General features: G+C 39.4%; 1 protein-coding gene across 1 annotated transcript; it reads left to right on the top strand.

The window, feature by feature from the left end:
* The first annotated feature begins 1,701 nt into the window (after nt 1–1,701).
* si:dkey-98f17.5 (uncharacterized protein LOC569123 homolog) lies at nt 1,702–16,482 on the top strand. The gene is made up of 12 exons (XM_042422595.1): nt 1,702–1,945; nt 3,876–3,987; nt 6,345–6,438; nt 8,226–8,280; nt 11,289–11,429; nt 11,525–11,685; nt 12,372–12,470; nt 13,177–13,322; nt 13,440–13,611; nt 13,704–13,816; nt 14,016–14,103; nt 14,856–16,482. Exons 1-12 carry the CDS (start codon nt 1,834–1,836, stop codon nt 14,907–14,909), a joined length of 1,347 nt encoding a protein of 448 aa, XP_042278529.1. The 5' UTR covers nt 1,702–1,833; the 3' UTR covers nt 14,910–16,482.

Raw genomic sequence — 16,482 nt, 5'->3', positions numbered from 1 at the left:
TTAGAGGGCAGAAGTTGGTATTCCCCGTTTAAAACATGCAAGGAGTCAGAAGAGATACTGTTACCAAGTCTGCTCTTGTAATAATATAACTGACTGGGACCACCCTGCTGCATAATAAGTACTTATACTTTTGTTACTTAAGGATATTTTGTGGTAATACTTTTTTTGAATGCAGAACTTGTGATGGACAATGTTTGAAGAAGTACTCTGATTCTTTGCATGTCAAAATACTCCATTACAAGTCAAAGAGCTGCATTCAGAACCCTGCTTACGTAAAAGTACAGAAGTATTATCTACTACCTAAAGTATCAAAAGTAAAAGTACTCATTCTGCAGAGAAAATGGCCCCTGTGACTGAGAAATTATCACATTGTTGCATTAGATTGTGAATACTGCTCAACCATGTGTAAGCAGCATTTTCCTGTAGCAGCAATAAACTTTCTAATTGTAACCAACCTCTATGTTGGATTCAGTTAGAAAGTTTAGTCCAGTGGTTCCCAACCTCAGGCTCAGGCCCCTCTAAATAGTCACAAGATGGATCTGAGGAGTCATAAAATGTTTAATGGAGAAGAAGAAGACAACAAAACAACAAACCTCTGCTGCACAAAATCGATTCATTTTTTCACTTTTTCTCTAATCTTTGCTTTTTTTTCCTTTTTTTGTTGCCTCAAACAGTTATTTAAATGAAACCATCTGAGAAGTTTAGAGGGGAAACTGTTAACAACTCATAGACATCTGAGTTGGACTAGAGGACCAAGTAGACACTTTTTTGAAGGGGTTACAAGCAAAAAAAAAAGTTTAATCGTGAACAATGTATTATATTTTATCATCTTGTCATGTTGTTATGTAAAATCTTAATCTGAAAAGTAACTAGTTACTATAACAGTCACATAAATGTAGCCTAGTGGAGTAAAAAGTACAATATTTCCCTCTGAAAAGTAGTGCAGTAGAGGTATCGAGTAGCCTAAAATGGATATACTCAAGTAAATAAGTCAAGTGCTGTGAGTACAGAACTTGAATAAATGCTTTACTTTCCACCACTAGTGGGATATTTTTACATTGTGGCATTGCTTTACTTAAAGGATAGGTTCACAGTGTTTCAAGTCTCTCCAGGTGTCCACATGAACATTGAAACAGGTTTTTCTTGTTGTAATCATTCCTGTTCATACTGACCATGATAAGATCCCTTCATAATGCACTTACAATGCAAGTGATGGGGGACAAGATCCATGGTTTGCATTTTGTGCAAAAATGTATTTAAATATTTATCTGAAACTAATGTGAGTCAAATCAAGTAGATATATTTCATCGTTACAGTCTTTTTAGTGCCATAGTCCTTCTTTTTGTTACTATACTTCCACCACAGCTCAACAGGGAAACACTGTTCGAGGCAACACAAAGAGGGAATTTCATGCTGGCAGGCAGATATCCACTTGATATGACTAACTCAGACTGATTAATATAAGCTTCGGATCAACTTTTAAATGCATTTTTTCACAAAATGACTGTGTGGACACACTGTGGATTCTGGCTCCTATCACTTACATTGAAAGCACATTTGAAGGGGATCTTTTAATAGCCAGTATGAACAAGGGTGAATGATTATAGTGAAGGACAGACTTGAAAAACTGTGAACCTGTCCTTTAAGACAGTAAAACCCTGCTGGAACAGGTTTGACTGCTCCTGGTCCTGCTGAGTCTGTCCTCGGTGCCCTGACAGTGTTCGTCCGCAGGGCGGCGCTTCATCTGCACCGCAGAGTCTTGTGTGCAACAGTGAAACTCTTCCCCCGCTGACTGTGGAAACAGCAGTGAGGCGGCAGGTTGCCCTGTTCATTATGTCGGGCAGAAAGCCCCGGTCGGTGGCAAACCCTTTGGAGTCTGCGATCACCACACCGAGTGAGAGGATACTGAAAGAATGCCACAGTTTGTATGTCGACAACGAAAACGGTAAATAACGAATAACTAAAACGAGTCGACGCTACAGCAAAGAACAAAAACAAGCAAGCATAGTTGTGATGTTATGTAACGTTAATGGTGCAAACTATCCAGCAGGACCCTGTGAAGTTAGTAGTTAACGTAACAATGAAATGCTGCTCATTTATTAACAATAATAATAATGATAACATGTGAAGTATGGTGGCCGTGCAGCAGAAGCTGGAGCAGCTGTCTGTCAGTGTCAGACAGATGTCATGAACCGGTGTTACACCGTATTTGGTGACCCATCAGATTCTGTGGCCTGCAGTGTTGGATGAAGTACTCAGTTTAGCTGGTAATACTTGTATATTTTTACAGTATTTCTACATTTTGGTATTGATAAGCTACTTTTACTTGAGTACCTCTTCCAACACTGCAGGTCACAGAATCTGATGGGTCACCAAATACGATGAAACACCGGAGGGCAGCGCCTATATGTGACTGTTTGAACCAATGATCCGTCAGGTTTAACACCCATGTACAATGTTCATCATGCAGGACTTTATATGAAATGTTAAAGGAGCCTGCTGCAATGTGCTTCATGATAAACTGTTTTAGGTTTTGGTTTTGAAATGAGACCAACTTTACTGAACCAGCCTTCTTGGTTGAGTGCTCATATCTTCTATCTGGAGGGTTGTGGTGTCCAGTAACCCTGCTGCAGTATGTACAGCAGGTGTAGTTCACTGGAACAGTATCTGTGCAGACTTTGCACTTGCAGCGCTTACAGGAAGTTGCCTCACTGTGTTTCCTGTCTCAGTTATTAGAGTGGGACACACTAATCCTCTGAGGGACTTTAAAGTAGAGCTGCAACAATTAGTCCACTAATCGATTAGTTGCCAACTATTAAATGAATCAGCAACTGTTTTGATAATCGATTAATCGTTTTGAGTCTTTTTCTTTTTAAAGACATGAGTCTCTGATTCCTGCCTCTCAAATGTGAATATTTTCTGGTTTCTTTAGTCCTCTATGATAGTAAACAGAATATATTTTGGTTGTGGTCTGTTGGTTGGGACAAAATCGGGACATTGGAGGACGTCATCTTGGGTTTTGGGAAATACTGATCAACATTTTTCACCATTTTCTGACATTTTATGGATCAAACAACGAATCAATTAATCAAGAAAATAATCAACAGAATAATCGTTAGTTGCAGCCCTTCTTTAAAGTTTTACAAGCTGATATTCTTCATAATGTTTGTGATTGTTTTGAGTAGTGTGTCTTTGAGAATGTTTGATGATTGTGATGAGAATGAACTGTCGTATTGTGATCCTGTGTGTATGTAACCTGTTCTCTGATTACTCTTGCAAAAGGGATTTTGATCTAAATCAGATTTCCTGAATAAATAAAGCTTATTAACAACACTAATTACAGCATAATGCTTAACGCTGGTATACCATAGAAGACAGAAACAGGCCTGTTTGACATGTGTTCATTTCAGAAAATTGACCGTCCCAATTAATGATTGTAAATCATCCTTTGCAGGGTCGTTGGGGCAAGTCGCCAGTCTATCACAGGGCTGACACATTCATCGAAAATAATAAGGGATTGTATGAGGCTGGATTGTGGATTTTGAGCTTATGCTGGTAGTTCCCAACACATTTGGCTTGTAGCCCCTTAATACTAAATACCACAGCTTTCACATGTATTTGAATAATTTCTGGAAGCCTGAGGAGATAAAACTAAGTAGTATTTCACAAAAGAAAAGGTTAGAGTACAGTTTAAAATAAAGCAATTTTGTGCAGCAGAAATATGCCCCTTGAGATTTTTATTGCGACCTCATGGGGGGATCCAGAACCCCATGTTGGGAACCACTGACTAACATTATTTAAAATCTCTGTATTACATTGTGATGATGCTCCTTCACTCCTGCTCACTGTGTGCGTACACGTCTGTATGTTTTCAGGCCTGGTGATGATCGCCAGCAGCCTAGGAGTCCGGCTCCTGCCTCCAAGAAAGAAGATCATTGTGATGATAATGGGGAACCACTCTGCAGGGAAGAGCTCCTTCATTAACTGGTAATACAGTTTATTGTGTGACTGGTTCCACCGTTCAGCTGCCTGATCATCACATGCTCTGCTCCATGTGTGAACGAGAGAACCACAAATATCATCTTCACACATGACTTTTTTAAAAAGTGCTTTGTGATTTGAATGAAGTTCGGTGCTGTTGTCACAGGAAATGTGGTTGTGGCATTTACAGAGTTGACAGTGAAAGACGGGCAGGTCTGACTTGTCATGTTCATGCTGGTTGGGTGTTTGACAAAAGCTACTTGTTGAATCAATCCAAGAAAACCCCCAAAAACATAAACGGACAGAAAATATTTACCTCACTTCACAGTTTTATTTCTTTTCTTACTCTGATCAAACATGAACGTTCAGGCATCCTAAATTTTTTTTTACCTTTGTCTTAGTAGCCATATATGTTGTAATAAAGAACATTTTCTGGAAATTCAATTAAGAAAGTGTTTATAGATAGAATGAATCAGATGGGAATGTCTGTTTTTAGCTCATCCAGTGACAGATTAAGGTATTTAATGACATCCTGTAAATCCAATATTGACCTAATACACAGATATATTAAATGTCTATTATTATTATCTACTGCAGTGAAAACTGCAGTAGATAATAATAATAATAATGAAAACTCTGCTGGCTGGGTGTTTGAACGAGCTCCGTATGGAGCCCAGCTGTCGATCACACTGACCTCTCATGTTTTATGTATGTCTGCAGGTCTTTTTATCATGTAGTTGTAGGGTGTGTTTAAGTGTTTGAGAGTAACAGAAATTAAAACGTTAGATAAGTTAGACTCTTTACTTATTGAAGTACCACCATTTTAATTCCACAGATTGCTTTTAAATTGGCTTCATCAGTATCCTAACCGTTTTAAATTGCAGAACTCGTTGGTTGGGGACATAATAGGGTTTCTCCCTGAGAGGAAGTAATATTACAGATGTTATGATCTACATCTGTAATATTTGCATAAGATCAAACAGCAATTTATCAACAATTCATCTTATGCAAATGTAACAGATGTTAATCATAGTTCCCATTCTTCGGATTAATAGTGAGAACTGTTAGATTTGAGAAGATGAGAGTATAAAGCCTGTTTTCCCCGACTGTCCATATATTTGAAGTTAGTATTTGACAGCGTGTAATTTACTGTTTACTCCTCCTGAGCAACAAAAGCCTGTTTAACACCTCAAACCGGTCCTCTTACATACAGAGCAGCTCTTTGCACAGTTTATTGGAAAGTGCTGAAGCAATTAGTTGATTAATCAATAAGTAATTCAGCAGAAAATCAATCAGCAACGACTGTGATAATTGATTTAGGGCTGCACCTATCAATTAGTTTCAGTTTCCAGGAGATTAATGTGTTGATTATTTTCTCGATTAATTAATTAATCTTTTGGTCTAAAATACATCAGAAAATGGTGAAAAAATGTCAATTACAATGTCTCAGAGCACACAGTGACGTGACGAATAGTCCAAACACACATATCATTAATTTATGAGAAAAGTAGAGCTGCAACTAACGATTATTTTCATTATTGATTGGTTATTCGTGCGGTCTGTAAAATGTAAGCAAATTGGGAAAAATGTCTATCACAGACCTTCTCAGAGCCTCTGGCTACTTTTAAAAATATCTACTTTTATCCGACTAACAGTCTGAAATCCAAAGATAATTGATTTATTATCATAGAAGAGTATGAAAAGCAGAAAGTATTCACATTTGGGAAGCTGGAACTAATAATATTTTTACCATTTTTGCTTTAAAAATGAGCTTAAATCATTATTCAATCAAAAAAATTTGTTGTAAATTTATTTTCTGTCGATCAACTCATCGATTAATTGTTGCAGCTCTAAAGAAAAGTAACTAATTCTTACATTTGAGAAGATGGAAACAAAGTTTTTAACATTTTTGCTTGAAAAATGATTTAAACGATTAATAGATTATCAAAATAGTCACCTATTAATTTTCTTTTGGTCGACTAATCAACTAATTGTTGCAGCTCTAAATTCAAGAATTGTTTAACTCATTTAAAAAGAAAAAATGCACATCCACTGATTCCAGCTTCTCAAATGTGAAGCTTTTCTGTTTTTCTCTGTTTTAAACCAGTGGATTTGAATATCTAAGTTTTAAACTGTTGGTCAGATGAAACAAGCAATATGTAGACCATTCTTTCTGGGAAATATTGAGCATTTTTCACTTTTTTTGACATTTTATAGACTAAATAAATAAATCATTCATTGTCAAAAATAATCAACAGATTTATCGATAGTGAAAATGTACTTTTAATTACTGGAATAAAACACAGTTTCTTCTGATCCTGTGCACTGGCAAACAGTTTTTGATGTATTTGCTGTTGTTTCAGGTATGCTGAAGAGCACATACAGAAAACAGGCGTCGCCATTGAAACGCAGGGGTTTACATTCATCACAAGTGGCCGCAAAAGAGAATCACTGACGGTAAGAGCAGCCTGACGACTGTCAGTACTGTTAATATTCCTCATGTGTGTGAGGATGCTTGAATAGAGAAGCATAATAACAACCCTCTCATAGTCAGTGTTGTGCTGCTCCATTTAATCACCTTATTTATATATATATTTTTCCTCAGATCTTATCAGTGCTTGTTAACTAACAGTACTTCATATTCAGACGGCTCTTCTCAGTTCAGGTGTTATTAAACTCTTGACTTCAGTAATGGGAACTAGGGCTGTAGTCAGCCAAAGAAAATCTTGGGCGACTGAAATCGTACGTAATCTTCAACTAATCAATTAGTTGAAGATTATGTAATGGGACAGAGTGCACAGTGAACTCACATTTCTCCGTTTTGCCTCTTCAGGTTAGGCTAACCTATTGTTGCTAACCATTTACTTTTGCAGCATTGGGAAACAACAGACGTGACTTTTTAGCATTTATTAACTGTTACACTGGAGTCTGTATTGTACATTTATTGCAAGACTGACAACTTACCGCTAACCTTTTCCTCTGCCCCGCTCACATCCACCGTCACTTATCTGCCGCTCTTTCCCACCTGCTACGCAAACACACTAAGCACTGCCCTATTCCTAAACCGAGTTACGCTACCGATATTTATTTTTGGCATTAAAAATTATCTTTTGGCCTGGCAGGGGTTCGTTGATATTATTAGAGGAGAAACGCTGATTCAGTAAACATTCAGTAAACATTGGGTACAGTTCATGGATGTATAAACAATATAAACTGGATGTGTAAACTGGTACAGTTAGATCCAGCGGTCTCCATTAGGTTGGGCGAGTTCAAAGTTGTGAAAATAACTAACAAATTACCTGTGAAAACGGGAGTATATTCAAAACACCCCCGTTTTCACAGGTAATTTGTTAGTCTGTCCCTCCCGCTGCAGGAAATAATGGATTAATCCTGGAAGGCTACTGATGTAGCACTTCTCTCCTTGTGAAAGCAACACGGAAATTATTCGACCAATGAGAATTTACGGACGAGAGCATATCGACCAACTAATCGATCAGTCGACCAGGAGACTACAGCCCTAATGGGAACTGTAGCTGAAACCAGTCATAAAGGCTGATGAAGCGTTACATTCAATGTCTGCATGTATGGAGGGCACTTCTCATTCTGTATGCTGCTCCAGTGAGGGGTTTTATTGTGTATACACACACACACACACACACACACACACACACACACACACAAACACACACAACCTAACCCTTACCCTAACCTGAACATAACCCTAAACAAACCTTAACTTTAAACCAAGTCTTCACCCTAAAATTATTCACATTAAGAGGACTTGCTTTTTGCCCCGATAAGGGAGGTGAGTCCCCACAACATTAGAATTACCACACACACACACACACACACACACACACACACACACACACACACACACACACACACACACACACAGGCATCTTTGCAGCATATTAACAAGCTCAGGAGACACCTGTCTCTCTGTGCTCCCTCATCCCTCTCCTCTGACTCTCTGTTAATATCCTGCTGCGGTGAAGGTGATGAAGATGAATAATATATTTGCAGTGCAGGACCGCAGACTGGAAGGATTATCTCCTATGTACAGAGAAAGCTTAAAGCGAGCGCACTGAGCTGCAGCACAGCAGCTGGTGCCACGACTGAGCGTGAAGTACCAAGAGGAGAGAGGACTCTGTCGTAGAGGGTCGAGAGCTCAGGAAGAACTGCAGATTAACATCAGTCTCATCTGGTTATTTCTCTCACTGTCTTTGCTCCTTTTTCCACAGGGAAATGCAACGCTACACCTCTACCCTCACTTTCGACCTCTCCTTGAGTTCAAAGGTAAGCATTATTCTCTTGTTTCAGCATCAAAAACTCATAATGGGCTTCTGATTGCGCACTATTTAGAGTATTTGCCACAACTGTACTGAAAACGTAGTGATATTGCTGCCAAGAGGCCTCTCTACTGCACTTATCCTTTAGTTAAATACATTTTTATGCTCCTAAGTGAATCATCATATGTAGATATTGTGTCTGCATGCAGTTGCTGATGTGACGCTTCACATAACTGAACCTTTTTTAAATATTTTATAAAATAGTTTACAACATATTTTACGTATTCCTTTTGAGGATAATGGGTTTGCATCTCCTTCCTTTGATTGCATAATATACAGCATTTTAAGCACAGCACTGCAGTCTTACTCACTTTGACCATAATGCCAAAAAAAACTAACATTTATGGTGCATGTAGAAGAGAAATGCATATATATGGTTGTGATTTTTTTTTATAATTGATTTTCTTTCTGCTGTTGGTTATGAAAAACATCAAAGAGAGAATATAGTGTTAAATTTTGCTCGAACAGCATGGAGGTGCAGCATCAGTTAAACGGCACTGTAGGAATAGCGAACAGGAGATTAATGTAATCATGAGCTGCAGCCAGAGATGGTTTCCTTTGAGGTTCGAGATAGAGCTATTTTCTTCTGTTAGAGTTCATCTAAATGTACATATTTACATATGTATTTAAAGTGTAAAGTTTTGCTTAGTCATTATAGATGAAAGCGAAACTTCTTGGCTGTGTTGCTAATGAAACATAGTTATTTATATGTTTCTGGATATTACAGGTCATGCTTGCCTGTTGTGATTTGATGTTGCGTTTAAGTGCTTCACCTTGATGACTAATTCTCACCACTGAGTCATAGCTCCTGTGTATTAAGTTTGTCTTTTCATCATAAATCAGACCAGACTCCCGCTCCCCTCCTGTCACGTCTCTGCTGTTTGTTTCTGAGATATACGAGTTGAGATTAGTCTCTCATAGGAGAAAGAGAGAGAGAGATCTAATTAGGAGTATATTGTTTTAAGACAATTGCTCTCAGCTCGTCTGTGCGTCAGCAGCGGTCTGAAGAATCTGGATGGTGAGGTGGTCGTGCAGAAAGTCTGGGTGTGCCTGCTGCTTGAGTGGGAGCAGCGGCGTGGAGGGGAGGGGAGTAATGTATGTCTGTGCGTTGACAGCGTGTAGAGAGTGAGGGTTCACTGGGTGCGGACCGGAGCGCTCACGGTATGGCGTGAGTCACACGCCCCATCGACAGCAGTGCAGTGGAGTCAGGAGGAGCTGCTTGGAAATGTCACAGCCATTAGAGACGGCACAGCCCAGACTCCAGCAGCAGCAACAGCCTCGCTCCGCAGGCCTGAGCCTCGCAAACAACAAACACAGATCTGCTCTGGAATACAAGCAGGCTTTTTTTTATTTTTTATTTTTTTTATTTTAACTTCATCGCCGTCTCTGGAAATACACAATATCAGGCATTTGTTTACCTGTCACAGCGACTGAGGATGACTCATCAGAAAAGCATCATATATCCTTATGTGGGAGTAGCTGCTGATTATACAGTTTGGTGTCCTCTGGGATATGCTCGGAGATACTTCTTTAATATTGTTTTAGACTTACATAAAGAATATTTAACCCTATATTTTTTATCTTCATCCTAGCAACCTGTTGTCAAGAGTTTAGACTACATGCTGCGTGGCATCAAATGATAAATTATTACCAGATAATAAAGATTTTTAGCTGTGTTCTCGACTCATTTCCTGTAGATATGTTTGCACTGTGTTTTATTTGACCGAGTTCTTTTTTAGTTCTGGTTGATGCAGCATTATTGCAGCCTTTGCCCTTTTCCTCATGCACAGGATCTCCAGTGTAGCCTTCTCAGTTACAGTCACTTGAGGAACTTAGCACCAGAGTCCTGCGAGTGTCGGTCTCATTCAGACCGTTCAGGGGGCTCAGAGGACTTTCTGCAGTTATATGGAGGAGGAATATGTCTTTAACAAGGGCTGTTTGATAGAGACAGACAGCAGACTTGCATAATTGCTATTTTAGTGTGTCTCAAACAGCGACGTATGCATGTGTTTTTAACTGAAGTGTATATATATATAATGTTACTTCAAGGAGATCCACAGTCATCTTGTCATGTTTTTCGTAACAGGGATGGCTCAGTATTGTCAGGCGGTGGGAATACACTCAGGAGGCTGATGTATTGATGTTGTGGCCATGCTGATGTAAGGGAGACATAAGGGAATGCTAATGTGCCACAGCAGCAGTGGCTACGCTCGCTGCAGCACAAGGATGTGATTTGTGCTGGCTGTTAACACCTGCCTCTTCCTATGAAATAGCCTCAGTGTCATCCCAAGCCTCTGTGTGTGTGCGTGTGTGTGTGTGTAGAGGGAGGGTGGGGGCTTTTTTTCAAGAGTGGGGGTATGTTTCAATAGTCATCCTGTTCTGGTGCTCAGAGCAGGGGTTGGTCAAGGGGGGTGTGGGGGAAGGTTTGGGCGTATCTTAACCTCACAGTGCGTTGCCTCACAGTCGTTCTTCACTGGCTAGCTTTATGTCCCACGCCCCATGCTAAAGCTGCCAGTTGAAGAGCTGTTGTGTGTAACCATGACAACAGACCTCTCCGCAGAGGGGATGGTGAGAAAACTGTGACCTAACAGATTTTTTTCATCTGTCAGAATTGAAGTTTTATCAGTGAGGGTGTGGCCGCCGCTGGTGTTTTTCTCAAGAGAATTTATTGATGCTTTTTATCCAGATGTGTATTTATGCGTGATCTGGATCCTCCCAGACGTGTTTGCAGTTTGATTGCAAATGCACAGAAAGCACAAAAAGTTGTTCTTGATCTTTCATGTCACTGGCCTCCCTCAGGTTTCCAAGTATTGACCACACTGCGGCTTTCAGTAGCACGTAATATAATCATCAGCGTTGACAGCTTCCTGCAGGGACTTTTTATTCATCATCTTTGTTTCTTTGAACTTATATTGAATGAGGCACCTGTACACACACAGTGTTTGCATATTCCAGGTGTTACGGACTATCTGTCTGCTGAGATCTCCACCTCCAAGCAGAAGAAGTTCAGCCTGGTGACGTTTGTGGACACGCCGGGTTTAGTAGATGGGGACATGATCTACCCGTTCGATGTGAACAGTGCCATCACCTGGTTGGGTACGTCTTCACAGATCCAAGTTGTCACTCCAGTGCTGATGGATGATACTCTGAAGGTGTCGTGTTTCTCTAATGGATGTCGTTTTCATCTGCAGGAGAACAGGCGGACCTGATATTTGTGTTCTTCGACCCGATGGGTCAGGCGCTGTGCAAACGCACGCTCAACATCGTGGAGAAGCTGAGTGAGAAATGCGGAGACAAGCTCTTGTTCTACCTCAGCAAGGCTGATGAAGCTGGGAAGGAAACAGACCGGCAAGTAAGTGAACTTACAAACACTTTTCTTTAACTGATTCATTTAAATGATTCTAAGAAAGTCAAGTTAAAGGACAGGTTCACAATTTCTTAAAACAACAGTCAGGTGCCCAAATGAACATTGAAACAGGTTTGCTTGCTATAATCATGTTCATACTGAACATTAGAAGATCCCCTCCCTCCACAGTCATTTTGAACAAAAACGTACTTAACAGTTCATCTTAAGCTTATATGAGGCTTCAGATGTCTGAGTTACAGTCGTAAAGTTACAGTCTCCCACAGTTACAGTCTTTTTAGTGAAAAAAATTCCCTCTTTGTGTCTTGATGGACAGTGTTTTCCTGTTCAGCTGCAGTGGAAGTATAGTAACAAAAACAAGGAATTTGGCACTAAAAAGTCAAAAGATATTGATTTGATTTAACTAACTTGGACAGCTGAAGCTTCATATTAGTTTCAAATAAACTAATATGAAGGAGGGCTGTAGATTTTATCCCCCATCACTTACATTGTGAGTACATTATGAAGGGATCTCTTAATGGCCAGTATGAACAGGAAGAATGATTACAGCAAGAAAAACATGCGTCAGTGTTCATTTGGACACCTGACTGTTGTTTGAAGACAGACTTGAAAAAATGTGGACCCGTCCTGTAAACCTGCAGAAATAACCAATGTTTTTGTATTTATTTTGGCAGAGGGTGATGATGCAGATAGTCCAGGAACTGTGTCGCCGTCCAGGTCTCAACAAATGTGGTTTTGAGATGCCCACAATATATATCCCCAACCCACAGAAGGTAAAATTTGAACGTCTATTGGTCATTATCATTACCAGCTTGAAATCTACATGCTTTTCATTTTAACCTCCAGTTTTATGAACTGATAATAACAACAGGCATCTCATACTTAGACACCTTAAATAATGCAGTGTTTTCCCACCTTGTAGAGGTGCCTAAGAGCTGTTTCTTGTATTTTCAAGAGTGCTTTACTCTAATAGATATCAAATCCAGGTCTCATCTTGAATCTGGATTTAAGGTCCTCAGCTGTCCTTGGGGTTGAACATCCATTGATTATCCTGGAATGTAAATTCCCTGCTCCATGTTTCCTTGTGGCTCTTGATGGCTGTAAACAGGATGATTCATTTTGCAATATGATGAGTTATCTGCTCTTGGAGGGTGGGGGCAAAGGGGTTGTAAACTATGAGCTTTGATCAGCCACCGCCGACAACGGCAGCCCCAGACCTGAGTTATTGCTGCACCATCCTGTGATCTACGGGCCACACAGCTCTTCTCCGCCTGGTAGATTTGTGCATCCCTTTCGACCGCCAATTTATTTTCGCTGAGCAAGTGCAGCCTCACTTTATGATAAGTGCACATGGCTGTTTGTCAAAATATACCCCCAGGATGTGTCATGGAAGTTTCCTGTCTTTCCTGTCAGAGACGCAAGTGATGTTTGCGTGGTAATTCCAAAACTGATGCACTTACGAGATTTTGTCTTGTCCAGCCGAGCCGGTGTGTGAACCAGATCGATGGGGTGTGTCAGACCATCGAGAAGACCATCAACCAGGCCGTTCAGAAGACTTTGAATCAGCTGGAGAAAGACTGTGACCTCATTTGTTCCACTATCAGCAGCAGACTAGAACAGGACAGGTTTGACCTCTTAACTTACAACATAACACACATTCATGTGGCGTCTTTCACTGCATGTGATCATCTGCAGCAAATATGATATCAAAACCAGATTTCCCTCTCTTTGTGCACATGCAGGGCTGATGTTTCTTACAACAGAAGCGTCCGTCTTCACTCATTCCTGTGCGGTGCTTTGGGAGTTTTCCTTCCTCTCCTCTTTATCCTCAGTTTCATTGTGAACACCATCTCCAAAGAGCAGCTGGATGAGCTGTTGGGAGAAGGGCCGTCTCGAACTCTCTCTGTCTTCACAGTAAGTCCTGACAGTCGTACAGGTGATGTTCCTACGGTGTTTCTCGTAGTGGTCTTGGTTCTCTGACTGCCTCTTCAACGTCTGTCTCGCAGGCAGTAGTCATGTATTTATGGGACTGGATACCAGAAGATGGACAAGTAGTGTTTGTGATCTTTTTTGGGGCATTTTGCTACCTCCTGCTGTTCCTAGCGAAGTATTTTGCGGGGTAAGCTTTACAAGTGCACGACACAAACACACACATACACTTAAATAACACATAAATAACCTTAAAGCATCAGGGAAATGTCAGAGCTCTTTCTTCCTTGAGGAGGAGGGTGTATGTTTGATATAAAAGAAGATGCACATACACACACACACATTATTAAATTCTGAGTGAACGTTGCTGTGATGTGCTTCATCCTCAGCCGAGGGAATAAGACTCTGACGAAGAAGGAGAAGAGGACCATGGCAGAGTACAATGACTATATCCAGGATATCGTCAAAACCAAGAAGGTTAGATTCTTATCTTGTGCCATCATGGATAGTACAGAAGTTAGAGCTGCAACGATTAGTCGATTAATTGATTAGTCAATCGACAGAAATTTAATAGGCAACTGTTTTGATAATCAAATAATCCTTTTAGTAATTTTTTAAGTAAAAATACCAGGAATGTGCTGGTTTCAGCTTCTCAAATATTAAGATTTAATGTTATAAGTAATATCGTATGTACATGATGGTAAACTGAATATCTTTGGATTTTGGACTATTATTTTGACAAACGTTAAAGATGTCACCTTTGTCTCTGGGAAATTATAACGGATATGTTTGTACTGTTAACTGACATTTTATTGACAAAGCAATTAAACAAGTAGTTGAGAAAATAATCGACAGATGATTCGATAATGAAGATAATCACTGGTTGCAGCCCTAACTGCAATAATTGATCATTTTATTATAACAAATTCTATGTTAATTGTGAAAGGAGTCCTTGTAGTGATAAACAATTATCACCCTGCGGTTCTCTGCTCTATTGAACATTTCAACATGTTTCACTTAATTGTTTTGGATTTAAGGCTCACAGTTTTACTGTTCACTGCTGACCGTTTACACTTTGCCACAACAGCTTTATAAGGTGTTAAAATTTAAGTACTGTGTTTAAAGTTGGCTCCACAGAATCAATGAATGCAGGTTTAAATGAACATTTTAATTTGTCTGACTTGAAACATGAACATTATAAATCTCACATGGTTCATTTTACTCCACAGGGTAAATTGTATGAATGGTACCTCCAGCAATGTGCAGCAGAATATGACTTCTGACCCCGAGGAAGCTGAACATCTGTTAGCATATTGCTGAAAGAGCCAAGGAAGATTTTTGTGCAAAGATGCTCCTTGTCTACAATGTATCATTTGGTGTTTTGCAGCGGGAGAAAGACGATCATCCACCAAATGATTTCCTGTTTTCTTAACCTCTAATGCAGCAGAGATAACTGCCAGCATTGTCATCTCAAGAGCTGTTCGATGATTCAAAAATGTTAAAGTGCCTTTATTGTTCGGTATAGCTGAGAAACTGTGATTGTAGTCATTTGATGGTAGCAAATTTCATAATGTGAATTCATTTTTACAATTTTTGTAGCACATAACTGTTGATGAGAGAAAGAAGTGAACTTATTCTTAATTTCTTCTTCAGAAGTAACTTGCAGCTGCTTTCTGACAGCAACATGTTTTCATGATGTCCTCTCTGTTAAGCCTCATTGTTCTCATGTCCTCCCTCCTGAAGTTTGTCTTTGTAAGATACCAGCATGTGTTACAGGGATTCTGACCATTAGCAAATAAGCGACGCAGTGATAATAATACTCGGGCATTTATGAAATACTTTCATACCAATAACTAATGCCTATAAGCTTTCTCCTGCCTCCAAAGAGTTTGTCCTACCATTTTGTTTTGTCGTGTAATTTGTGAAACCATCAATTTGTGTATAGATAGATTATCATCATATGATGGCATTTACATAAACCACAGTCAAGATAGTTGTAAAAATGGTTCAAGTACTTTAATACAGCAGTATAGTAAAACTGGTGAGCAATGAAGTCTGACACTGCACTGATGTTTCTCCTGATTTTGTTAATGATCCGTTTAACTCAAATCTGGTTTTATGACAGTAACACCATGTAATGCCTTCACTCCAGTATTTGTAGATATATTTATTAGTCTCAACAGGTGTCTTTGAGGTGCTTTTTTTTTTTTTTTTACAGGGGATGCACCGATCCAATACACCAGATCGGGATCAGGACCTTTTTAAGTGGATCGGTTAACGCAGTTCAGGCATCAGTCCAAAAATATACTTTCTTTCTCAGTGTGATTATAAAATTCAGTCTTTCCTCAATTAGCTACATTAATTCAGTCACGGTGGGTTTGCAGTTCTTTCATAAAATGATCCACTCGGTGAAGTTTACAGATTTTAAATTTGGGAAAAGAAGAACACTTGGATGGGTTGTTGGTATCAGCAGATACACTGATTTGAGGTATCGCAGTAGATATTGGCAGAGAAAATGTCAAATCGGTGCATCCCTACTTTTTACCCCAAATAAAGTAGAAAACCTCTTCGGGCTGTTTGCAATATTATTGTGAACATTGTCAGGTTATATTGTGTGTGTGAGTTAGATGCCTCCTCATTAGGACATTTCTTTCTTTTTTTTTTATGAGATAGTTCATTTATAAATTTGTGAAATGTATGTGTGAATTTATCTATTTTTATTGTATGAAATCAAAAAGCCTCTTTGTCTAGAAACATTTTTTTTTTAGTAATCTCGACTCAAAGAATGAAACCAGTCAGAAACAAGCAAACTATGCTGTGTCACTTCCTTGAAAATCATTAAACATTTTCTACTGA

The sequence above is a fragment of the Thunnus maccoyii genome, chromosome 9 (assembly GCF_910596095.1).
Source record: "Thunnus maccoyii chromosome 9, fThuMac1.1, whole genome shotgun sequence".
NCBI classification, from domain to species: domain Eukaryota; kingdom Metazoa; phylum Chordata; class Actinopteri; order Scombriformes; family Scombridae; genus Thunnus; species Thunnus maccoyii.
Note: the sequence above shows the minus strand (reverse complement) of the source record. Positions and strands in the feature narration are given on the sequence as shown.

Coding starts and splice junctions, on each gene's coding strand:
- si:dkey-98f17.5 (XM_042422595.1), top strand. CDS start 1,834: ATGTCGGGCAGAAAGCCCCGGTCGGTGGCAAACCCTTTGGAGTCTGCG. Junction 13,323..13,439: donor AGCAGACTAGAACAGGACAG/GTTTGACCTCTT, acceptor GTGCACATGCAG/GGCTGATGTTTCTTACAACA. Junction 13,817..14,015: donor CTAGCGAAGTATTTTGCGGG/GTAAGCTTTACA, acceptor CTTCATCCTCAG/CCGAGGGAATAAGACTCTGA.